We start from the raw sequence: 21,717 nt of genomic DNA, 5'->3' as shown, positions 1-21,717 counted from the left end.
TCGATGATTCTTCTCCCCAAGTGTATTATTTTAGATTTGGAAATATTGAACTGCAGTTTCCTTTATTTTGATCATTTATCCAGTAAGGCTAAATTGTTCTCCTTGTAGTCATCACTTGTCCCTGTTCAGAATACACTCTGTTGCCAAGAACACTTTATCTATATTTTAACCAACAGCAAATCCACTGGACTATCAGAGGATTAAATCCAATTTTCAATAACCCATCTATGAACTCTTTATGTGGAACTGTATCAAAGTCCATATAGGCAATATTCACGGAACCACCTACATCCACCACTTGTGTGACATAGTCAAGGAAATCAAAGAGATTAGTCTGACAGGATCTACCCTCAGTAAAGCTGCACTGTTTAGGGTCCAACATGTTGCTAGTTTCTAAGGTGTCAATTATCCTTTTTTTCAGAAGAGTTTGCATTATTTTAACTACTACAAATGTCAAACTAACTGGTCTGTAGTTCTCGGCTTGTTCTCTACTACCCTTCTTATGGATGGGTACAACATTAATAATAATCTTTATTTGTATAGCACCAACTTAACAACATTGACCATTGTCCAATAATCAGGAACATCTCCTGTTGGAAGGAACTGAATAAACAGTCTAGTTACCAATAAGTGCAAGTTAACTGATCTAACTCATTACCTAGATGTGAAGCTCATTAAGTGGTAGCCATATAGTGCTGGTGAAAGTTTAATATAGTGCCAAGTATTTTGTATTGGATCTTAATCCTAAATCTAGTGCCAGTGATACCCTGCAAGCAATTTTTTGGAAAGCTCTGATATAACTGCACATTAGTATCACAGCTGCCAACAATTATGAATCCACTCTCCCAGGCCACTGGTTAGGGAGGACTACTAACAGAATTCAATCAAGGATCTATTTCGTCGTAGTGGACCTTTTAGTGCCATATAAACCCACGTTGCTGTCTTCAAAATGGAAAATTAAGGGCTAAGGTCTAATTATTGAGCTAAATATAGAAAAGTACCTTTTTAATGACCTTTTAAAAAAGCAAGTACAAATGTTGTCATGTTGGCATTAAAAAAAAGTTGTTTAGAAGACATTTTAAGATGATGACATAATTTGAAAGAGCAGGAAAAATAGAAATCAAATATAAGCAGAGTTACTGTGTTAGCAATGAAAAATTGCTAGCGGTTGATAAAAGTGAACTGAAAACTAAGTCAAGTTTGTTAAAACAAATGTAAGAGTTTTTCAGTAGAAGGGGATTAGTGCCATGATTGTTTACTATACGGTATGAAGAATCCAAATGGAATTAAAGAATTAGTATTGGGCTCATTTTACTCATTTATATGGCACATACATATTCTGCAGCACTGTAGACAGATTGACCTCACTTACATTGGGCTCTGTCTGATGAGGGCGCATCTGTTAGATGGTTTTTCAGAGCAGAGGAGTAAATCCACACAAACATGGGGAGATCATAAAAACTCCATACAGATGCTGCCATTGGTTGGATTTGAGCACAGGACTGCTAGACAACAGTGCTAACCACTGAGCCATCATCCTGCTCTTATGCTTTTGACAGTAGACTAGGGATGAGCGAGTATACTCGCTAAAGCACTACTCGCTCGAGTAATGTGCTTTAGCCGAGTATCTCCCCGCTCGTCCCTAAAGATTCGGGGACGCCGCGGCTGACAGGTGAGTCGCAGGGGAGAGCGGGCGGGAGAGAGGGAGAGAGAGATCTCCCCTCCGTTCCTCCCCGCTCTCCCCCGCTCTCCCCCGCAAAGTGATAACAGAATATTTATTTAAGAAGTCCACTTTTAATTGTGTTTATCCAAAGTGTGAAAATTGTCCTGGCAGGGAAAAGGTTATTTAACCAAAATTCATAAGCTTACTTTCCACTGGCCTCCAGATGCTCTCTCGCCTCTGAAGCTCCCTACTGCCTTCCTCTGACAACGCTCCTCAGCCCCAAGACAGCTTTATGGAGGCATGGTAAAGCACTTTTGCAGTCTTTTCTTTTTCACAGCACCGTATTTCGGATTATCTTATTTAGATATTCTAGTGTGCTCAGAGTCAAAAGAGGAAAATGCATTACAACTTTTCTAGTTCTGCTTGCAAATTCTGATATAGTTCCCTGATTACAGCTGGAATTCTTTACATAGAGATACGTTCTACCTCCACTTTCATTTCTAGTTGTCTACTTTAAGGAGAAATACATTTCTCTTGGGCTATTATTATGTTAAGCAGTTCTGCTTTCTTTCTGAAGACTTAACTTCTGAAACATAATCCAATTTGAGCAGTAGGTCTAATCATCACGGAGTCGTATAGGAAAAACATCCACCACACACACATGCAGTGCGTGATAACACATTTCACCGACAACCGAAAGCAATAACAAAAAATATATATTAATCGGAAATGTGATTGTAAATTGGAGATGTACTAATACAGTTACAGACAGCAGAATTATCTTCCTTTCCAAATATAAAGTCAAGTCTTCATAAGAGGGAGGAAAGTCTAGGAATACATTATGCTGAAGACCAGCATTGCATCTAAATTAGTATGTAGCCCTACTTTCTGTGCCTGAATGTAACCTCCACTAGTCAGCTCACTTGTCGCAATGTGGGTCAGTGGACTTCCAATTTCACAAAAAGTAGGGGTCCTTGATGATGTCAGGATCCAATAACCATGATGTCAGTTTACCATTCTTTCGGATCATTCAAAAGAGAGTTTTCATGCATCATTGTAGCATGACGGTATGAAGATGTTGAGTGTGTAAAGACGCTGATTGGAGGCTGAACGTCAGTACTTGACTTTACTTATTGCAGTTGCCTTTCTTGAGTACTATCAGCGTCTCACGGTACTCAGGGACACCCAAGATTTAAGGAGCTTTCAGACAGAATGCTTATTGTTCAAAAAATCATTCAAATGAGCGAAAGTGAAGAATAATCAATCTGTCTAAATGCAACACTAAGCAAACAACAAACGATAATCATTCCTTTTTTTGTTTGATGTTCATTTTAGGCTGGATTCACACAAACGTATATCGGCTCGGTTTTCACGCCGAGCTGATATACGTTATCCTTGTGTACAGGAAGGGGAGGATGGAAGAGCCAGGGGCAGGAACTGTGCTCCCGCCCCCTCTCTGCCTCCTCTCCACCCCTCTGCACTGTTGGCAATGAAAGGAGGTGGGCCGGAGGCGGGGCTAAGTTCAGCGAATTAGCCCCTCCCCCCGCCTCCTTCCATTGCAAATAGTGCAGAGGGGCGGAGAGGAGGCAGAGAGGGGGCAGGAGCTCAGTTCCTGCTCCTGGCTTTTCCATCCTCCCCCCCCCCCCCCCTGCACACGAGGACAACGTATATCGGCTCGGCGTGAAAACCGAGCCGATATATGTTCTTGTGAATCCAGCCTCAAGCAGGCATAAAAACTATTGTTGGCTCGTTCACTTATCATTTAGTTTAAACAATGCTTTTTTGGTCCCTCTCGTTTCCTTACACAATGAATGTGAAAGACAGAATGATTCTAAACGATTTTCATTTGTAAGAGCCAACAACATATCTGCCTGTCTAAGCAAGCTGCACAAGAGCAAACCAGCTAGCGATGGCGTCACTCACTCGTTCGATGGTTCAAACAATAATCGGCTCATCTAAAAGGACCCTTACTGTTGAGCCAAATAGTCTTAAAACCAGACAGTCACAAAAATAAATATATAAAGCATGTGTTTATATCAATTGGAGCTACAAGTGCAAAAGTAGGAACTAAACCAGTAAAGGGTGGTGTGGGGGCCTAAGAGGGAACTAATGACCCGGGTGCCACAAAGAGGGAAAACTTATGACCATGCTTGGTGGCCACAAAGAAGAGAAATGAATGACCATGGGGACCACAAAGAATGGAAATTAATAACCCGAGGGCCACAAATAGGTGGAACTTACGACGGTTGGAGCCACAAAAATTAAAAACTTATGCCTGTGGGTGCCACAAAGAGGAAGAATAATTGACTGTGGGAGCCACAAAGGATAATAAAGTTGCTGAGGGGCCATAAAGGGGGCATTAGTATTTTGTGGTGAAAACTCTTACTGTGTAAAAGACACTGAGAGGAGCATTGGGGTTAGAATGTGTAGCATGTATACAGATGATTTGTGGCTGGAAGAAGTCTTCATGGTGGCCTGGGCCAAAATAAAGAAGAACATTTCTGGGGGCACAGTGCACATTTTAATTAATTTCCGGGGGTAGTACATATTATAATTTATTTCTGGGCACATTATATAGATTGTTATTTATTTCAGGAGGTTCAATGTAAATTACTATTTATAGGGGCCCAATGAGTAGTACTATTTTCAGGTAACACAGTGGATGCTGCTATTATTTTTACAGATGTATGAGTTGCTAACTTCACAGTGTCAAGAATTAGCTGAAAAAGTCATGGAGGTCTGCAGCAGATGGAGAAGAAAAGGACACATTCAGAGGATGTTACCTGTAAGTCACTTAGTCATTGTGTATTCTGCCACTGACTGAGTCACTGTTCATGTGTAAGATGTACAACATTCTAGTTAGCTAAACTACAACTCTCAGCATAGCCTTATCATTGTTCACGTCATATTGGGAGATATAGTTTCCCATGGTAAAAGCTAACTGGCACACAATGGGTTGCCAATAATGTTTTGATATAGTGAGTATACCAAAGCATTGTAAGCACCCCAAGTACACAACATGACTTGACTGCACTGTTTTTCATTCTTTCTCACCTCACTTTCTCTCCTGCTGTAGGTTAGCCATGCCCTCTGGATTAGCCACACCCTTTAGGTTAGCCACACCCCTCAAAAGGCCACTTCTATTGTCCTGTGAAATTTTCTCCCAGGTCGATGTCTCTGAGATAATGTAGCTATACTTATATTAGGGGACACCGAAAATCAATACACAAATCATTGTGTTTTCTAGTATGTGCATCAATTACATCAGTGTTCATTAGCAAATCTTTCAATTCCTGTAATGTCATTCTGGGCACTTAACTCCATCACCAACAACTGTACAGTTAAATCCAGCACTTAAAGACAGTTATTGAATATTTTTCAACGTTCTGGTGTTTACTAAGAAAGGAGACATTTTTTTTAGCATTTTTACCCAACTTCTTGAGGACAGATTACAGGACAGGTGTATCATGAATTCATCGACCTCATTCTGTCAGGCTGCCAGATCTACCTTCCTGGTTAACTGGCAGGGTCTGCGTGAGATTACAACAATTGTGTACTGTACATTTGCAGAAACTGAGAGAAATACTATAATAGCTAATGAGTTTGAAAGCAAATACATTTCCAAAAATGAATTAAAGTAAATGATAGGGATTGCCCAGAATTAGTTTTAAAAAATTGTTTTTTTTTTATGAAACAGCACCACTCTTGTCTTGGGGTTTGTTCTATATCAATTGAAGTAAATGAGGTTGACCTGTAGGACAAGACACAGCACAGGGACAAGAGTAGCAGTATATTTGAGGGAAAAAAAGGAACTCTTTTCAAATTCTCTAATTCTGGACAATTGCTTTAATTAATTGGTAGAAATTACTGGTTGTGAGTTAATATTTCAATAAGAGTGTAAGATTATGAGCTAAATGTGATTGTTCTGAGCAAGAGAAATCAAGTAATCTTGTAGATATGATCACTGGCGTAACTATAGGGGATGCGGTTGCACCCGGGCCCAGGAGCCTTAGGGGGCCCATAAGGCCTCTCTTCTCCATATAGGGAGCCCAGTACTATGAATAAAGCATTATAGTTGGGGGCCCTGTTACAGACTTTGCATTGGGGCCCAGAAGCTTCAAGCTATGCCTCTGTGTTAAGGGGTTAAGAGAAGTTGGGGGCCCCAAGAGAAACTTTTGCACCCGGGCCCATTAGCCTTTAGCTACGCCCCTGGATATGATGCCTTTTAATGGCTGACAAAAATACATGATGTAATAGCGAGCTTTCAAACCTCTCAGGATTCTTCCTCAGCATACTTTCTACTATCATCTGATATACTTCAACTAGTATTTGCCTCTATTCAACCTGCAAACATCTGGCGAGTTCTCTCAAACAAGATGCATTGAGCTGTCTACAATAGTGCAAGGAGCATTGTCATTGGATAGTTGAGCAATGAAAGAACATTCCATGGATTGATGATGAATCATGCTACTCTCTCTTCAAATAGTATGGATATACCTGGGTGTGGAGGATGCCTGGGGAACACTTTTGCCTGAGTGTGTTGTGCCAACAGATAAGTACAATGAAGGTTCCGTTATTGTATGGGGAGGTTTTACATGGCATGGTCTCGGCCCATTGGTTGTAGTGACAAGAACCATAAACAGAGGTGTATCTTGACATTCTATACATTAATGTGCTGCCGACAATGTGGGAATACTCTGGGAACAGTCAGCAATATTTCCAACAAGACAACATGCCTTGTCACAAATCCAACGCCGGAAACATGAACAGTGTTATTCTTCTTTGAGAGAACTCACCAGACTTTTGTAGGGTGAATGGAGGGAAATATGACATTAGCAGAAAGTATGCCACGGAGAGTATTCAATCTCATTAGGTCCTAAGGAGCACTACTAAATAGTAACATATGGAAATAAATACTACTTTTGATACTTGCTTAGGTGTCCAATTACTTTTGGTCGGATAGTGTAGATGGTTGACACTAGGAAGGTAAATGAACACTTATAGTCAGCTATCAGTCAAGCATAGTCACGCCATATTTAAAAGAAGGCTAGTAGAGATGAGCGAGCACCCAAATGCTCGGGTCCGCGTTATTCAAGTCGAGCTTTTCGTAAAATTCGAGAGCTCTACTCAAGTAACGAACCCCATTGACTACAATGGGAGACTCGAGCATTTTTGTATGTGGGACGCCGGGGGCCGAGCTTTTTTTTCTCTCTCTCTCTCGTGGTTGGGAGGGGCCAAAACAGGCACGTCACAGTGGGGAGGAGCCAAAAGCTGGGGCGGGGTCGAACACAGCTTGATGCTTTTTCGAGTAACGAGCACCATCGAGTACCCTAATACTCGAAGGAGCATCAAGCTCGACAGAGTATGTTCGCTCAACTCTATTCCCTACGCATATAGTAATTCCTCCCTAACCAGGTAGGCTGAGCAAGATGACCAGCTGATCAAGTCCAATGGTTCAGCAATGGGAACAGTTACCTGACAAGTCCCCCACCATCAAGTTAGAAGTGAAAAGCTAACTGTGCAACAGGATTTCTGCTCATTGTAACATGAGCTTAGAACATTTACGTGGGGCGGTTTGGTTGCAATAAAAACTGCACAAAAACCAAGAAAAGATATATATGCATTCTTGCTGATGTGTTTGCAGTAAAAAAAAAAAACACAAACCATTGCAAAACCATAGCAAAAACACATGTCTGAGTAAGAGGAGCCTGGAGAGGTGCTCTGATTCTAAACCTTATTACATCTACTCAGCGTATTTAATGGAAAGTTTAAAGTTGAAAAATCTCTTCCGGATAGTTTGCATTTTCAACTGAAATTCTGTAAAAAAACAACTTAGAAGAATTCAATCTGATCGTGTAAAAAGATAATGCATTTCAAAGTCCATTAAATGTGATAGATCGTAACACAATCAGCTAATTTATTTCTTTAGCTTGTACTGCACTTCACGTCTTAAAGTGATGTGCACCATTTGGCAGCAATATCATTGGCGCTTCTACTGAATGTTATATGTAAATTAAACTTAGCCATTCCACATCTTCCTAATGTATGATTCTTGTTGGTTCATTTCTTCATCACTTGTACAATCTGCTTGTTGCCAGTGAACGGGAACATTCTTGATTACATGAAGATTACAGAGGCTGTTGTCAGTTTGCTACAGTTGTAACCAGTGAAGTAATCTCTCTGATGACCTGATAGTTTGCTACAGTGTAGGTAAATTGTGACAGCTTGGATTCCAGGTGATTTAGCTCACAGAGGTTTGCCTAGAAAGCATACAGTATACTGTTCAAGAGGCTTAACATCCTTATTGCCTTCCTACCATGTGCTGTAAACATGAATTTAGTGCCCTGTGATTGTGTAGGCACATTATTTATGCCTGTGTGACCACCCTTGGGAAAGAAAGAGCAAGAACTAAGGGTTGACCGACGCCATTCATCAGAAATAGCTAGGTAGGAAAAAGTTTTGATCCCAGTGATAGTGGCATCAACAATGGAAAGGTCCTTTATTTCCCTTAAATTTTCAACTCTAATGACAGCAATAGCGAAGGCCCCTAAGGCTGTCCTGAGATGGGCATTCTTGAAGTATGGCTTAACAGAATAAAAAACAATTATTCAGAAGAAGAAATAGTTTAATACATAAATTAATTTAATTATCATAAAACTGAAAAACAATACAGATAGTTCCCGACTTGCGAACATTCGACTTACGAATTTCGCTAGATACGAACTATCTGTACAGCACAATATGATGTAATGCTATGGCATTACATCATACTGTGCAGGGACCGGACAAGCGTCTATCAAGCCTGATAGAAGCCTGTTCGGTCACATCGGGGTTGCTGGGCAGCCGGGGGCCTTCTGAAAGGCCCTAGGGCTGTCTATGCAGAGCGCCTAGCAAGCCGTGCGCTTGATAGGCACTCTGCATAGGCAGCCCTGGGGCCTTTCAGGAGGTCCCCGGCTGCCTAGCAACCACACAGCGTCCCGCGATCTCATCATGGGACGCTGTACGGGCCCCCTGAACGTCGGGTGCAGGCTGTTTCTTACAGCGGGCACCCGGCGGCAGCAGTTCCGACGAGCCGCGCCGCTCGTCACAACTGTTAACACTTTAAATACCGCTGTCAGAGCGGTATTTAAAGTGTTAACAGTTCCGACAAGCGCCACGGCTCGTCGGAACTGCTGCCGCCGGGTGCCCGCTGTAAGAACAGCCTGCACCCAACGTTGTATGGAGCGGGGTCCACCCGCGATCCCCTCCATACAACCATTTGTTCGACTTGCGAACAAAACGGACTTGCGAACGGGCTCCCGGAACGGAACCTGTTCGCAAGTCGGGGACTAACTGTATAGATATTAGGTATCCGCTAAATCAGTACAGTTCTTGGTCCATAGGAAACACTTCCCAGGATGCAAATCATCAGGATTACGCAGCTACTAGTGGTTTTCTGCAAAGTATAAAATTAGCTGAAAAGTCACATTCACTTAAAAATTGTGAACAAAAAGAACTAAAAAACTAAATAAATAGAAAGGAAGCATGAAAAAAGCAAGGGGTAGGGGATGTGTCGGTGGTGGTGGTGATGGAGGTGGTAGAGGATGGGCAAATTGGTGTTTCAAGCGACTCCCGCTAAAGCAACAGCTCCGCGTTCTGCAGGAGGCAAGGCAATCCCGATTCCATTCCTGAGAAGTGTTTCTGCCTGTGCGTTACATCTACTGTACACAGAACAGGTAGTAGAGTGGATGTCACAGCATGCCAAAAGGACCACCTCCTCTACCTCCGAGTCGCAGGAATACAGCAGTCAGTCTGCATCAGTTAGCAATGAGCATCTTTTCTCTACTTCACCCTATGCCAAATCTCCACACACTCGTAAGCAGTCCACATGGATCAGTCAGAGGGACTGTTTGATCATTCAGTGTCATGGATGTCAACCAGGCAGTCCAAACAACCAAAGAGAGAAGACAAAGTCATTCAATGTACTGACCACAATGTGCCCTCAAGGTGCTGTTGCTCTCCTCCTGCTACCGCCATCTTTTTTCCTCCTCATTCTCCAAAGATGAATGTTTTCTAGCTCTACAGCTGTTCCTTGGAGAAGGTCCATGCTTAGCTATTCTGTTCACCTGGTAGAATTTGTCCTTTGAAAACTTTATGTCATTGCTTTTAAAACAAGCAGCCCTTCTGCTATCTTGTGTAGCTAAATGTTTGGTAGCCCTACAGCTGCTGCTTTGAGCGGGCCGTGCTTGAATGTTGTTTTCACCTGCCAGAATTTCTCCTTGTAAAATGTATGACATTTCTTTTAAAACAAGCAGCACACTTGTTTTCTTCCTTTGTGCAATCTTTCATCTAGGAGACCCCATGTGGGCCTTTTTTTGTTTTCAGTGACCCCCTACACCACTGTACTCTATTTTGACAAATTTTTGTGGGGAGCACAGTGTTTTCCAGATATGTGACTGTATTCCCAAGTGATCTGAGGGGCTTTGACTGCACTGGGGACATAATAGAGGGCAAATTAGTGAACTCCATTTTTACTTCTACTGACTTTAATGTGAGTCTGAATCGACCGTCCAGATTCACAATGATTTTCGTGAAATTGGTCCAATAGCAACAGAAAACAATTATTCTACTAATCGCTCATCACTACTTAAGATCACATCTAAAACACATTATGTACAGTAATATATTTACATAGTTAATCAAGTTTTTAAGGAGATTGTAAAATGGTGGAGGAAAAATTTAGGAAGCAATGGTATCACCTTTAGAGTTACTTGATGTCAGAATTCCTGCCGCACCAACCTTCTTTGACTACAGAAACTAACAATTTTACCGTAACTCATAATCAGTAGATCCAGCCGGCTTAAGGTAAGTGCAATGACAGGTGTAAAGTAGAGCTACTCTTTGCATTTCGGCGGGATGTAAATTTCCATAGAGTAGACTTCGGGATAATTTACTCTGAAGCTACACATGACATAGGTAAATTATCCTACAATATATGTGGATGGAGTTTTCAAAATCCCATCTACACATAAGAGAAACAGAATGCAGAATGCAGTCCTAAGCTCTCACTCACGACCTGAAGGTGGCGGGTTCAATCCTCGCTTGGTTCAGGTAGCCGACTCAAGGTTGACTCAGCCTTCCATCCTTCCGAGGTCGGCAAAATGAGTACCCAGCTTGCTGAAGGATAATAAATTACCTGAAAGCACTGCGGAATAAGTTGACACAAATAATAAGTCCCCTATATGCTGTTTTTGTGAAGATGTGGCAGAGATTAATTGGGTTTTCTGGGACTTTACTGTTGATGACATATCCTTAGATAGCTCAGCATTTGTTGATCATTGGGGGTCTGTGGCTCAAGAAGCTTCTGGTCAGTTGTTCTTTGCTTCAGACAGAAACTGACAGGTCCAAGAACTGTGCCTGCTTAGTCCACACCAACAGCTGTCTCCCTATCAACTGATCATCAGAGTGCCGAGTGATGGAGCCCCCTATCAAGTATTGATGACCTATCCAGAGGATAGAAATGCAGAATGATGAGCAGCATACCGAGTGTCTTCATAAAAGTAACTTGCATCTATGAAGAATGAAGATGCTTCTTTATTAAACTCCAAAAGATGCAAACAGCAATGTTTCATCCCCAACAGGGGTCTTTGTCAAGCTTTGTCTTTAGGCAGGTCTGGACTATGAGCTTTGCATGAGTATGGACGCCTCCCACTATTAGTGTTGATCTTCTGGAAGTGCTGTTGCAATATGTTTACTATCCAGAGGATAGGTCATCAATGATAAAGTCCTGGAAAACCCCTTTAATAGAGAAATGGCGGGTCCCAGTAGTGTGACCATCCTGAATCCATAGCTCTGTACTTTTTATAACTTATAATATCTCCACAGAGAAAATTACCTGGGGGTAAAGTAAGATTGATCTGAGCCCCTCAAGATTAAAGGAGATGTATGAGATTAGAAAAACAGGGCTTCTTTCTTTCAGAAACAATACCACTCTTATCCATGGTCTGTGTCTAGTATAACAGATTGGTTTGAATGGGACTGAACTACACTACCAGACAAACCCATTGGACAAGAGTGGTACTGTTTTTTTAAATAAAGCAGCCATGTTTTTCAAATCTCAAAACAAAATGACCAACTTGGTTTAGATTACAAATTTGTATTGAGAAGCACTAACTACTTGCTGCATGGCTGAATGGTCAGTTCACCTCTGGTGTCTAGTCTTGACTATAGAAACTGTATTTTAGTGATAACTAGGGCCACAGACAGAGACACTATACCTGTGTGAGGACATAGATAGGGACATTATACTTGTGTGGGACTACAGAGGGAGACGCTATACCTGTGTGGGGCCACAGACCTAGACACTATACTTAAAGGGGTTTCATCACTTTTTACTTTTGATGACATATCCTCGCAAAAGGCCATCAATAGCAAATCAGTGGGGATCTGTTGCTTGGGAACACCGCCGATCAGCTGATTGTCTGGCCCACTGTCAGTGCATTGGGGCCGGATGTCCACATCGCTGGTCAGGGCCAGAAGTGTAATAGGCAGCATCACACCCATTTAAATCAATGGGAGCAAAGGTTGTCTATTACACTACCAGCCATGAGCATTGGGACCTGACATCCAACAGTGATCATCGCTGGAAGTGTAACAGGCTATTACACTTCTGGCCCTGAAGACCAATCCGGACATCAGGCCGTGTTTCGCTGACAGCAGACTAGACAATCAGCTGATCATCAGGAATCCGCGTGGAGGATCGCACCAATCTGTTATTGATTACCTATCCCAATAGTGACACAGAGGGGCACTATTACTTTGTGGGGCCACAGAAGGGTCACTATTACTATGGTGAGGCATTGGAGGTAGCAGCAGGATGGGGAGAGTGTGCAGAGATAAGTTGTGGCTGGATGAAGTCATCATGGCAGTCTGGGTACAGATAAAGTGTAAAAACAAAAGTGGATGACTCAGTTATCCCAGATGTCCCTGGTGATCACCAGAGGTAACTATAATGACTATCGCTGTGTCCAACTAGTCTTAAGTAGTAAGTCGTGCCCCCAAACCATGCCCCCTTTTACCTTGGCCAGTATTTTTTGGTGAAAAAGGTTGCAACCCTAGTAGTGCTGAGGGTCATCTTAGATGCAGATCTCAGTTTAGCTAATGGGGCTCTCTTTCATTTTTAAAATTGACTTACGCCACTAATTTATCCATGAACATGCCCCATTGATCTTTAATGGGATTTATCACAGGACAAGTCTCTAGAAAATGCCCATTATGCATTCCTCATTATTCTCATTATTTTCCTTCACACCTTGTGGCCATGCCGAAAATATAGCCTAAACTCCAAAGAGGAAATGAGTAATTTCAGACTTTCTAGACAAGACTATTTCATTAACAGGATGGACATGCTCAGTACACCGGAACGCAGGCAGCGCTACTAAAATGCAAAGCGAATTAGTATATTTTATACACATGGGTGCACAGATGCAGCGTGCGGCTTACGGAGGGAAATATTAATCATTCCTTCATGTCAGCCTTGTACTTAAGCAAGTTACTTAATTTTGTATTAATGATAAACTGATTAGCATTATAATTATTGTGTCTTGGAGAATCGCGTCATAAGATTTCCTATACCCAGCAGACAGAGCTTCTGCCGGTAGACACTTCTGCTCTGTTCACACCGGACTTTTCTGCTCCGTCATTTTTTGCAGAACAGCATAGAAAAAAGTTTCCATTTGTATGCGGTTTATCAGTTACCATTTAGCGCAAGTTTTATTTTGCTTTTCTGCTCTATTAACAAATGGAAATTTGACAGATTCCATTAACCCCTTAAGGACGCTTTTAAAATTTTTGGGCGATGTAGCCATAGGAGGTAATTTTTTTGTGAGATAAGTTGTGTTTTTCAATGGCACCATTTTCTGCTACATATAACCTACTGCTAACTTTTATTGCATTAACTCTTTATTTTAGGCTGGATTCAGACAAACGTGTATCGGCTGGGTTTTCACGCCCAGCCGATATACGTGGTCTCTCTCTGCAGGGGGGGAGCCTGGAAGAGCCAGGACCAGTGCTCTGAGCTCCCGCCCCCTCTCTGCCTCCTCTCCGCCCCTCTGCACTATTTGCAATGGGGAGAGGTGGGGCGGGCTAATTCTCGGAACTTAGCCCCGTTCCGCCTCCTTTCATTGTAAACAGTACAGAGGGGCGGAGAGGGGGTGGAGAGGAGGCAGAGAGGGGGCGGGAGCTCAGTTCCAGCTCCTGGCTCTTCCATCCTCCCCCCCTGCAGATGAGGACACTGTATATCGGCTCAGCGTGAAAACCGAGCGTCGTCTGAATCCACCCTAAGGGACAGAAGAAAAAAAACTGCACTTATGCCAACGTATTAAATTTTGTACAGTTCACCATGAGGCAAAAATAACATACCAACCTTATTCATTATTCTCTGGGACTGCATAATTACTGTGATACTAAATTTACATAGTTTTTTTCAATGCCTTTTACAACTTTTATACAATAAAAGCATTTTTTATAAGAAAAAAAAATTTTTTGCAATACTATATGTCAGATCATAACTTTTTATATTTTTTAATGGGCTGTTGTGAGTGATTATTTTTCACAGGTCGAGCTGCAAATTGTATTGGTACTATTGTGGGGTGCACACAACACTTCTATTTTTTCCATCTTTTTTGGATGCCAGGTAACCAAAAAAATTATAGTATTATTTTTTTCGCATTATAGTTTTGTTTTTTTACTGTATTCACCATGAGGCGAAAATAACATGTTCCATTTATTGTACAGGTCAATATGTTTACAGGGAAATCACATTTTTATAGTTTTTTTTAGGTTTTTCTATTATTGAACAATAAAAGCATTCTCTCATGAAAAAAAAATTCAGGAAGCTATTTTTTGGAGATCGGGAGACCAAAAACAGCCATTCTGGTATAGTTTTTTTTTTTTTACTGCACTCACTATGCAGGATAAAAAAGTACATTAGCTTTAGAGCAGGGGTGTCAAACTCATTTTCACCGAGGGCCACATCAGCCTTATGGTTGCCTTCAAAGGGCCGATTCTAATTGTAAGACAGTATAGTAAAAGTGAACCCCACAGTGGCCCGATTGGTAATAAGATCCCCCATAGTGGCCAGTGACGCATACCATTCTGCGCATACACACACACAGACGCACACCATTCTGCGCATACCCATGCACAGATGCACACCATTCTGCGCATACACACGCACAGATGCACACCATTCTGCGCATACACACGTACAGACACACACTATTCTGTGCATACACACGCACACCATTCTGCGCATACACACGTCGTCCGAATACATAGCTATGTAGATTAAAGCAGAGACTTTGCATTTCTGTAAAGCTTGGGTGTCTCTGTGACTAAATTTTAACTCTATAGTTGGTAAAAATGCAAGTACAGACCCCCCACGGATGTCACTAACATGTCAAACCAAGACATAATTACTGTCCCCAAAGGACCATTTTATATATGTACTACATCACCAAAAGGAGGGAAACACATAATAGGGCAAATAACAGTAGTAAAATACAAGAGTGGGAATGCTATCCCTAACCAACTTGGCTTGGCAGACCCTGCCCAAAGGCAGAGTGATTGCCCTGATAGGGATAGCCCCACATCTCCAGGGGACCTAGCCTATCCCTAGATGGAGAATATGAAAGAATATGTATAACAGAGCTAGGCAAAGGTGAATAAACCCCATACAGGATTAATAGCCACAGCTGCATAGCTGAAAGGAGTCCATTGCCTCACCAAACACCTAAGGCAGAACGGGGTACAGGTGTCTAACAACTTATTGGATGATGGGAACATACTGGACATGGTTCAGTTGTCTAACAACCCACTGGACGGAGAGGAAACAGATAGGACAGGACTCAGACATCAACAGAGTTACATCAAGATAAATAGAGAGCTACATAGCATGCATGCTCACAGGAGAATAACCAGGGTCCATATAGGGGTGGGACTGGAATAAATACACTTCCATTATAGCTGATTGGCAGGCTACTCCTCCTTGGAGGCCAATCAGTCCATATACCATAGAAGAAATCGAAGCAGTGAAGAGTAGAAAGATATATTATACACTGGAGGACATCTAATGGACTTCCTGCAGTGACAGTAAACACTAAGGGATTATAGCCAGACAGCACCAAAGGGGCCTTCTGCAGTGACAGGAAAGAGGCACTCATTTGCATCCAGTGCCGAATGACAGGGCACATGCACTGAAGGCATAATCATGTAGGTCAGGGTTGATGTTGTGAACCCCCCACTTCCCCCCGACTCCATTTCTTCATTGAAGGTACATAACTGATGGGCACGGGATGGAAAAGTACAGCATATTCTTTCCAACATTTTGTGAGCGAAGATATGCTAAAACTTCATCTTTAATGCATGTGACTTGGATAATATTGTGAAAGTTGTGGAAATGGTATATGGATAAAATCGAAAAAGGCAGCCCATACTAGAGAAAATGAACATGTTAACAAAGAGTTAAGGATATTGATTTTCTCTAGTATGGGGAATGCAGCTCCTTAAATGAGTTGTCAAGCCCCTCTCCCCCCTCAGCCGAGAGAGAATGGCTGGACAACCCATTTGGGGCTCTTTATCCTGTATAATGCAGGTGAAAGACCATTTCCTTGAAAATGATACAATACAATGGCATCAGCTTGTCACATGATGGTTACAAAATATCAGATCTCTCTCTCGTAAAAAAGCTGTGTCAGTCTAGACTTTCTGTTTTGGTCAAAAGGTCCAAGCACACAAAGGACACAAATAATACAGCCCACAGACATAGAAAGTCTAATTACAGGATGAGTGCAAGTAAGATCAACGTAACCATTACTTTACGGCTCAGTAACAGACAGAGAGGATTTACTATTGAAAATGATGCAGTGTTCTGGCACAAATTGCACCTAAAAACTGTCTTCCATGGTTCGCACCACAATTATCAGGTGTTTTTAGACACTTTGGAACACTTTTTATGTTTAATAAGTTTTTATTGATTTTTAGCAAATAAAAATGCCTACAAATTAAATAGAACAAAGACATTATTAAGAAACTTGGATCCAGCGCCATCCTTAACCCTTCCTGACAATCACAGAGTATTGGACTATTCAATGTAAAAACGAAGCAACTACCTACATAACCTAGTGGATCCCAATAATGAGGTAGACAGCTTACTTGGTACCATCCAAAAAAAAAAAAAAACTACCAAAGAGGAAAAGCGAAGATCGAAGAAGAAAAGGGGGAGAGAGAAGAGGGGGAAAAAACGGGACAGGAGGAATAAAAAGAAAAGATATATAGGAAGAGTGAAAGGAAGGGGGGTTGGCGGGGTGAGGAACGGGATTCAGGATAGAAACCCCTGTCTTCTAGCAAAGGATGCTGGACGACTCTGAGTCTTATGTGAGTTTTAAGAAAATAGGTTGCGGAACTCCGGTGATGATTTAAAGTCAATCCATGGTTGCCACACCGACAGAAATGTATCAGTTTCTCTGGAGTGTTCTGCGCACAGTTCCCCCATATGGCATATGTGGGACAATTCCTGCTGCCATTCTGACATCGAGAGAACAACGGTGCTTTGCCAAAAGCGCGGGATGACCATCCTAGCTGCGGCCAGGAAAAAGCAAAGTAGGGCCTTTTTCTGTACACTATTTGATCTAGGCAATATGGAAAGAAGGACCTTGAACACTTTTTATGAATCACCTGACTAAGGGATGTGGTTTTATGAAAAGAGGTGTGGCCAAAAGGTGCTATTGTGTGTCAAACAGGGGCGTAAATATAGTGGGTGCAGGGGATGCGGTTGCACCCGGGCCCAGGAGCTTCAGGGGGCCCATAAGGCCTCTCTTCTCCATATAGGGAGCCCAGTACTATTAATAAAACATTATAATAAGGGGCCCTGCTACACATTTTGCATTGGGGCCCAAGAGCTTCAAGTTACGCCTCTGGTGTCAAACATTGGGCCAAATGGTTTCCAAAACTAGATTCATATATACCTGTATGTATTTGCTGTTCTTGAAACACTCTTAGTAACCCGCAGTTCCCATTGCATGCAATCAGATTGCAGCTCTCATTTTGTAGAACTTTTACAATAAAAGCTGAAACTTTATTGGTTGCTATGGACACGTGATCCATCTTTGCTTTGCCTCTGTTTTATAAATCTCTACCTGAGAGTTTCAATAATCATACCAGAAAGCAATTTAAGAGGAATATATTAATACAGATTAAACTTTATATCCTGAAGTGGGACAGATTAGAAGAAAAGAGGGTTAAAATATAGAGTTTGTAGGAATTTTGTCGTCATCAGCAGAAAATATTCTTATATTACTTGGCGGAATAATTAAGGGACACATTTTTAGGATTATTCAGGGATGAACTCTACCACTCCGGCCAATGGATACTTCATTAAGCAACAGTTCCTGCTCTACTTTATGTTAATTATTACAGTTATAGTCAATATCTCCAAAAATATGTAAACTCAAATATAATATGAAAGAAACCTAATAAATGAATCTGTTAATGGCTGCTTATGGGTTATACATGAACTCAGAACTTCCTGCTGTGTAGCCCTGTTGGCCTTAAGGGGGATTACAAGCAGTTTACACCTGATATTCAGATGCATAGCATGAAATGCTCTAGTGCTTGCTGACTGTTCCAAAGAAGAGAAGGAAATAAGAGTTCCTGCTGACAGCGCCGATTATTAGCTGACTGCTCCATTCTCTACCCCATGTGTGGGTCTCACAGTCTTATTTCCCTAACTCAGACACACGCACTAGGACCAAGTTCATAAAAAGTCAATTACCATACCAATATGTTTTTAAAGTGTGGTAGGAAAGTAAAGAATCTGACTGAAACCAGTGAAAATATGGGAAGAACATACACATTACTTGCAAATGTGGCATTTGGTTGGGTTTGAACTCAGGAACCAAAGTTGCGCTTAAATTTTGTACAACAAAATTGCAAATTATCCCCTTACTAATTGGTGGAGGTCTCACTACTGAGACCCAAGCTGGCATTTACTCCCCAAGTAATCTCCTAGACATCTATGGTATTGCTCCATTGCCCATCTCCTGGAAAAAAAACTAAAAATTGAGCACGTTCAAATCCATCCCTAAACTTTGTTGCTCCATCAGCTGACATCAGGGGAATGTCTGACTGCACTCATACATACGGTATGAGGCTGTATTCACATCTGTGGAAGTGTCAGACCATTCACCATGATAGGGTCTGTCTAGTTACCGGAATGTCACCTGGCATTGTTGCAGATGAAATAGCTGGGAGCTATTAGGATCTGTTAATTGAAATCAGTTATTGAAATTAATGGAAGCTGTGCCTGTAAGACCAACCTGGTTATTGAAATGTTGACCTTGCTAACTGCTTCCAGTGCTGTCCACACTGATAGGTAGCCTGGTAATCAGCTAATCGGCAGGGATCCCAAGTAGTGGACATCTGCCAATCAACTATTGATGACCTATCTTGAGGATATGTCATCAGTAGTAAAAGTCCCTTTAATAGCAGAAGAGAGTGATCTAAAGTTCTTATCATAAATTGCTTTTCTGTCTTTGTATCACCTAATGCCGAAACTCAGGTACCCAATAGAGAAGGGTCAAGTCTCCGTACTCTTCTGAAGGAAACCTCAACAGTAGGAGGTCACTAACCCACCATGAATCATATTGAATCATTCTTCCATGATGATTTGCCACCAAATGTAAGACATCAAAAAGTAAGCTATCCACTGTATAGTCTGAAAGAATCAATATACCTTAATCGCAATTCCAGGAATATGTAGTTGTGTACAGTAGGTCTCATCAGAACAGGAGATATGTGAGATAAATACTGACCGTGGAGGCAGAATTTTTTTTTTTGCATCGTCAATAAAATCATTAAAAACTCATAGTCAGATGACTGATAACAGGGAACAATAGATTACACATAACTACCTAATAAAACCAGTGAAAGTGTTCAGCATGTTTGCAATGTTCGTTCATATTTCCAATACAGTGAATGTTCTACTTTCACAAGATTGGTTCCTTATTCCCCAACAGAAGTCAATAGAGCCTGAAAAGTCTCTGGATTTGAGAACTGTTACATCTTTAGTTATGTGCGTGTCATTGGTAGCAATTCTGAAGAAAATATGGCAATCCAGACATCAATACAGATATTTTTCCTATAATTCATGTGTAGTGTCCCTTTTATATCTCATACAACTAATTAAGAAATTATGCATGGGTGTCCGCCATTCAGTTAATCAATGTTTTTACTAGGTCAAAAACACAGCCGCAGAAATTTAGAGGTGTTAATTGCTAAAACTACTGGAAAGTTCCTCAAAGGGGAAGCTCATGACATACAGTAGAAATCAATGAAGTCAACTTATCCATCCTGGAACCCACCTACATAGACCATCGTAGGTAAGCAAGACCAATTTTTGTCCAGTAGCACAAGAGAGTTCAGAAGTCTGTGGGTGCATTCACAGGTAGTCGATTTGCTGCGGATTTTGATGCAGCTCCTCAGAAGATTTCACCACTTCAACTTGAATTCAACTTAAATCCACAGCAAAATCTGCAGCAAATCAGACCTTAAAACATGCCAAACTTATCAAAGTTCCAGTGGACTTCTCCTTTAGAAAGCAATGTGAAGTCAAAACTAAAAGCTGTATGATTTCAACACTTTAGCACCTATATAAATAGCTCTATGTCTGCCTACAGGATCCATGACTACATCTCACATTTAAAGGGGTATGCCCAAGATTGACTTTTATCACCTATCCCTATGGATTGTAGGGTCTCACCGCTGTCAAGTCTGGGAATACCCCTTTAAGTAGACACATCATCACTATACAATATCATTTTTACAAATGTTTACTTTGTTCTTAGTTCATTGGCTACATTTCTGTAAACTATATACAATGTTACCAATATTCCCATACACAAGAAAATAACATTCCAGAAGTCCTGGATATCTAACAAGAATTTACAATATGATATTACTGTTTTATAATTTCCATGTAGCACTAGAGAATACAGAAGACAATGCAAAGGATAAAGTATAAAAGCTAAATTACCTTTACCTGCATGAAGCGAACCAGTGGCCAGCCTCACCAGATACTGCACAAACTTCAGGATTTCCCTTTTACAGCGTTTCCTACAGGTGCTCATTTTAAGGAGCAGAATAATGTGGTGTCTCAATGGGAAGAGAAAGGTGGAGAATGAGAAGGTTCACCCCAAAATATGATGTTTTTATGTTCGCTTACGCCTTAAGGAGCGTCTTCTTGAATTGCTGCTTTAACTAAAATCTAGCACATCAGCAATGAGCTCTCCAGGAGTGAATATCATTAATGTGCTGATGATGCCGATGAGAATTTCTCTCTGGCTCGCTCCGCAGACAGCCTGCCTGGCCAGTGATGCTCATGTGGAGTTAACTGGATACAGGAGAGATTTACTTACATAGTGCTCCCAGCAGAAAACACCAGCTCACAGCAGCCGTGGCGGCAGCCTCCAGGCGGAGCCTTTAACCTGCACCTCTCACATGGATGCAGGCAGTTCATAAGAATATTCCATGTGTCGCTTAGTAATGAATGGGCTTGTAAGAAAATGCATAATAGCTGCAGTTAGCAAACAGTCGACTTAGACCCCTTAACACGAGCGTATGCGTATTTGTGCGTGCATGAGCTTAGAATTTTTGTAAAACGAATTATGCTTTTTCGCATGCGCATCGGCGTATTTTACTGTACTTTTAGTACTCACAAGGCATGTTCATTCACATGAGTCATTAAAAGTCGCACCAATTTAAATGGCTAATTAGTCTAATGAGTTACAGATGTGTTCTTTTTTCAATGGAATTATGTAGCGTATCACACATCTCCTAGTGCATTGCGCACCCCCATGACGTCTATGGGGTCCTTAAGTGCACGAGAAGATAGAGGATGACCTTTTTTTGCGCAAGCCGAAATACACAGTAAAATACACATTTGAACTAACGTATTGTGTGCACAAATATGCCAAAGTGAAGTGGGCTTTAACCCCTTAAAGCGGCAGGGCGTACATTTC

At 41.5% G+C, this 21,717-nt stretch overlaps 1 protein-coding gene across 1 annotated transcript in view; it reads right to left on the bottom strand.

Annotated features, from left to right (window-relative positions):
- Positions 1 to 20,879, bottom strand: part of KCNIP4 (potassium voltage-gated channel interacting protein 4) — a 606,250-nt gene extending 585,371 nt beyond the window's left edge. The window contains exon 1 of the mRNA XM_066574633.1: positions 20,733 to 20,879. Within this exon, the coding sequence (XP_066430730.1) occupies positions 20,733 to 20,826 (94 nt within the window). The 5' untranslated portion in view covers positions 20,827 to 20,879. The remainder of the gene's footprint in view (positions 1 to 20,732) is intronic.
- Positions 20,880 to 21,717: the final 838 nt, after the last annotated feature.

The sequence above is a fragment of the Eleutherodactylus coqui genome, chromosome 7 (assembly GCF_035609145.1).
Source record: "Eleutherodactylus coqui strain aEleCoq1 chromosome 7, aEleCoq1.hap1, whole genome shotgun sequence".
Taxonomy (NCBI): Eukaryota; Metazoa; Chordata; class Amphibia; order Anura; family Eleutherodactylidae; genus Eleutherodactylus; species Eleutherodactylus coqui.
This window is presented reverse-complemented; position numbering and strand designations above follow the sequence as displayed.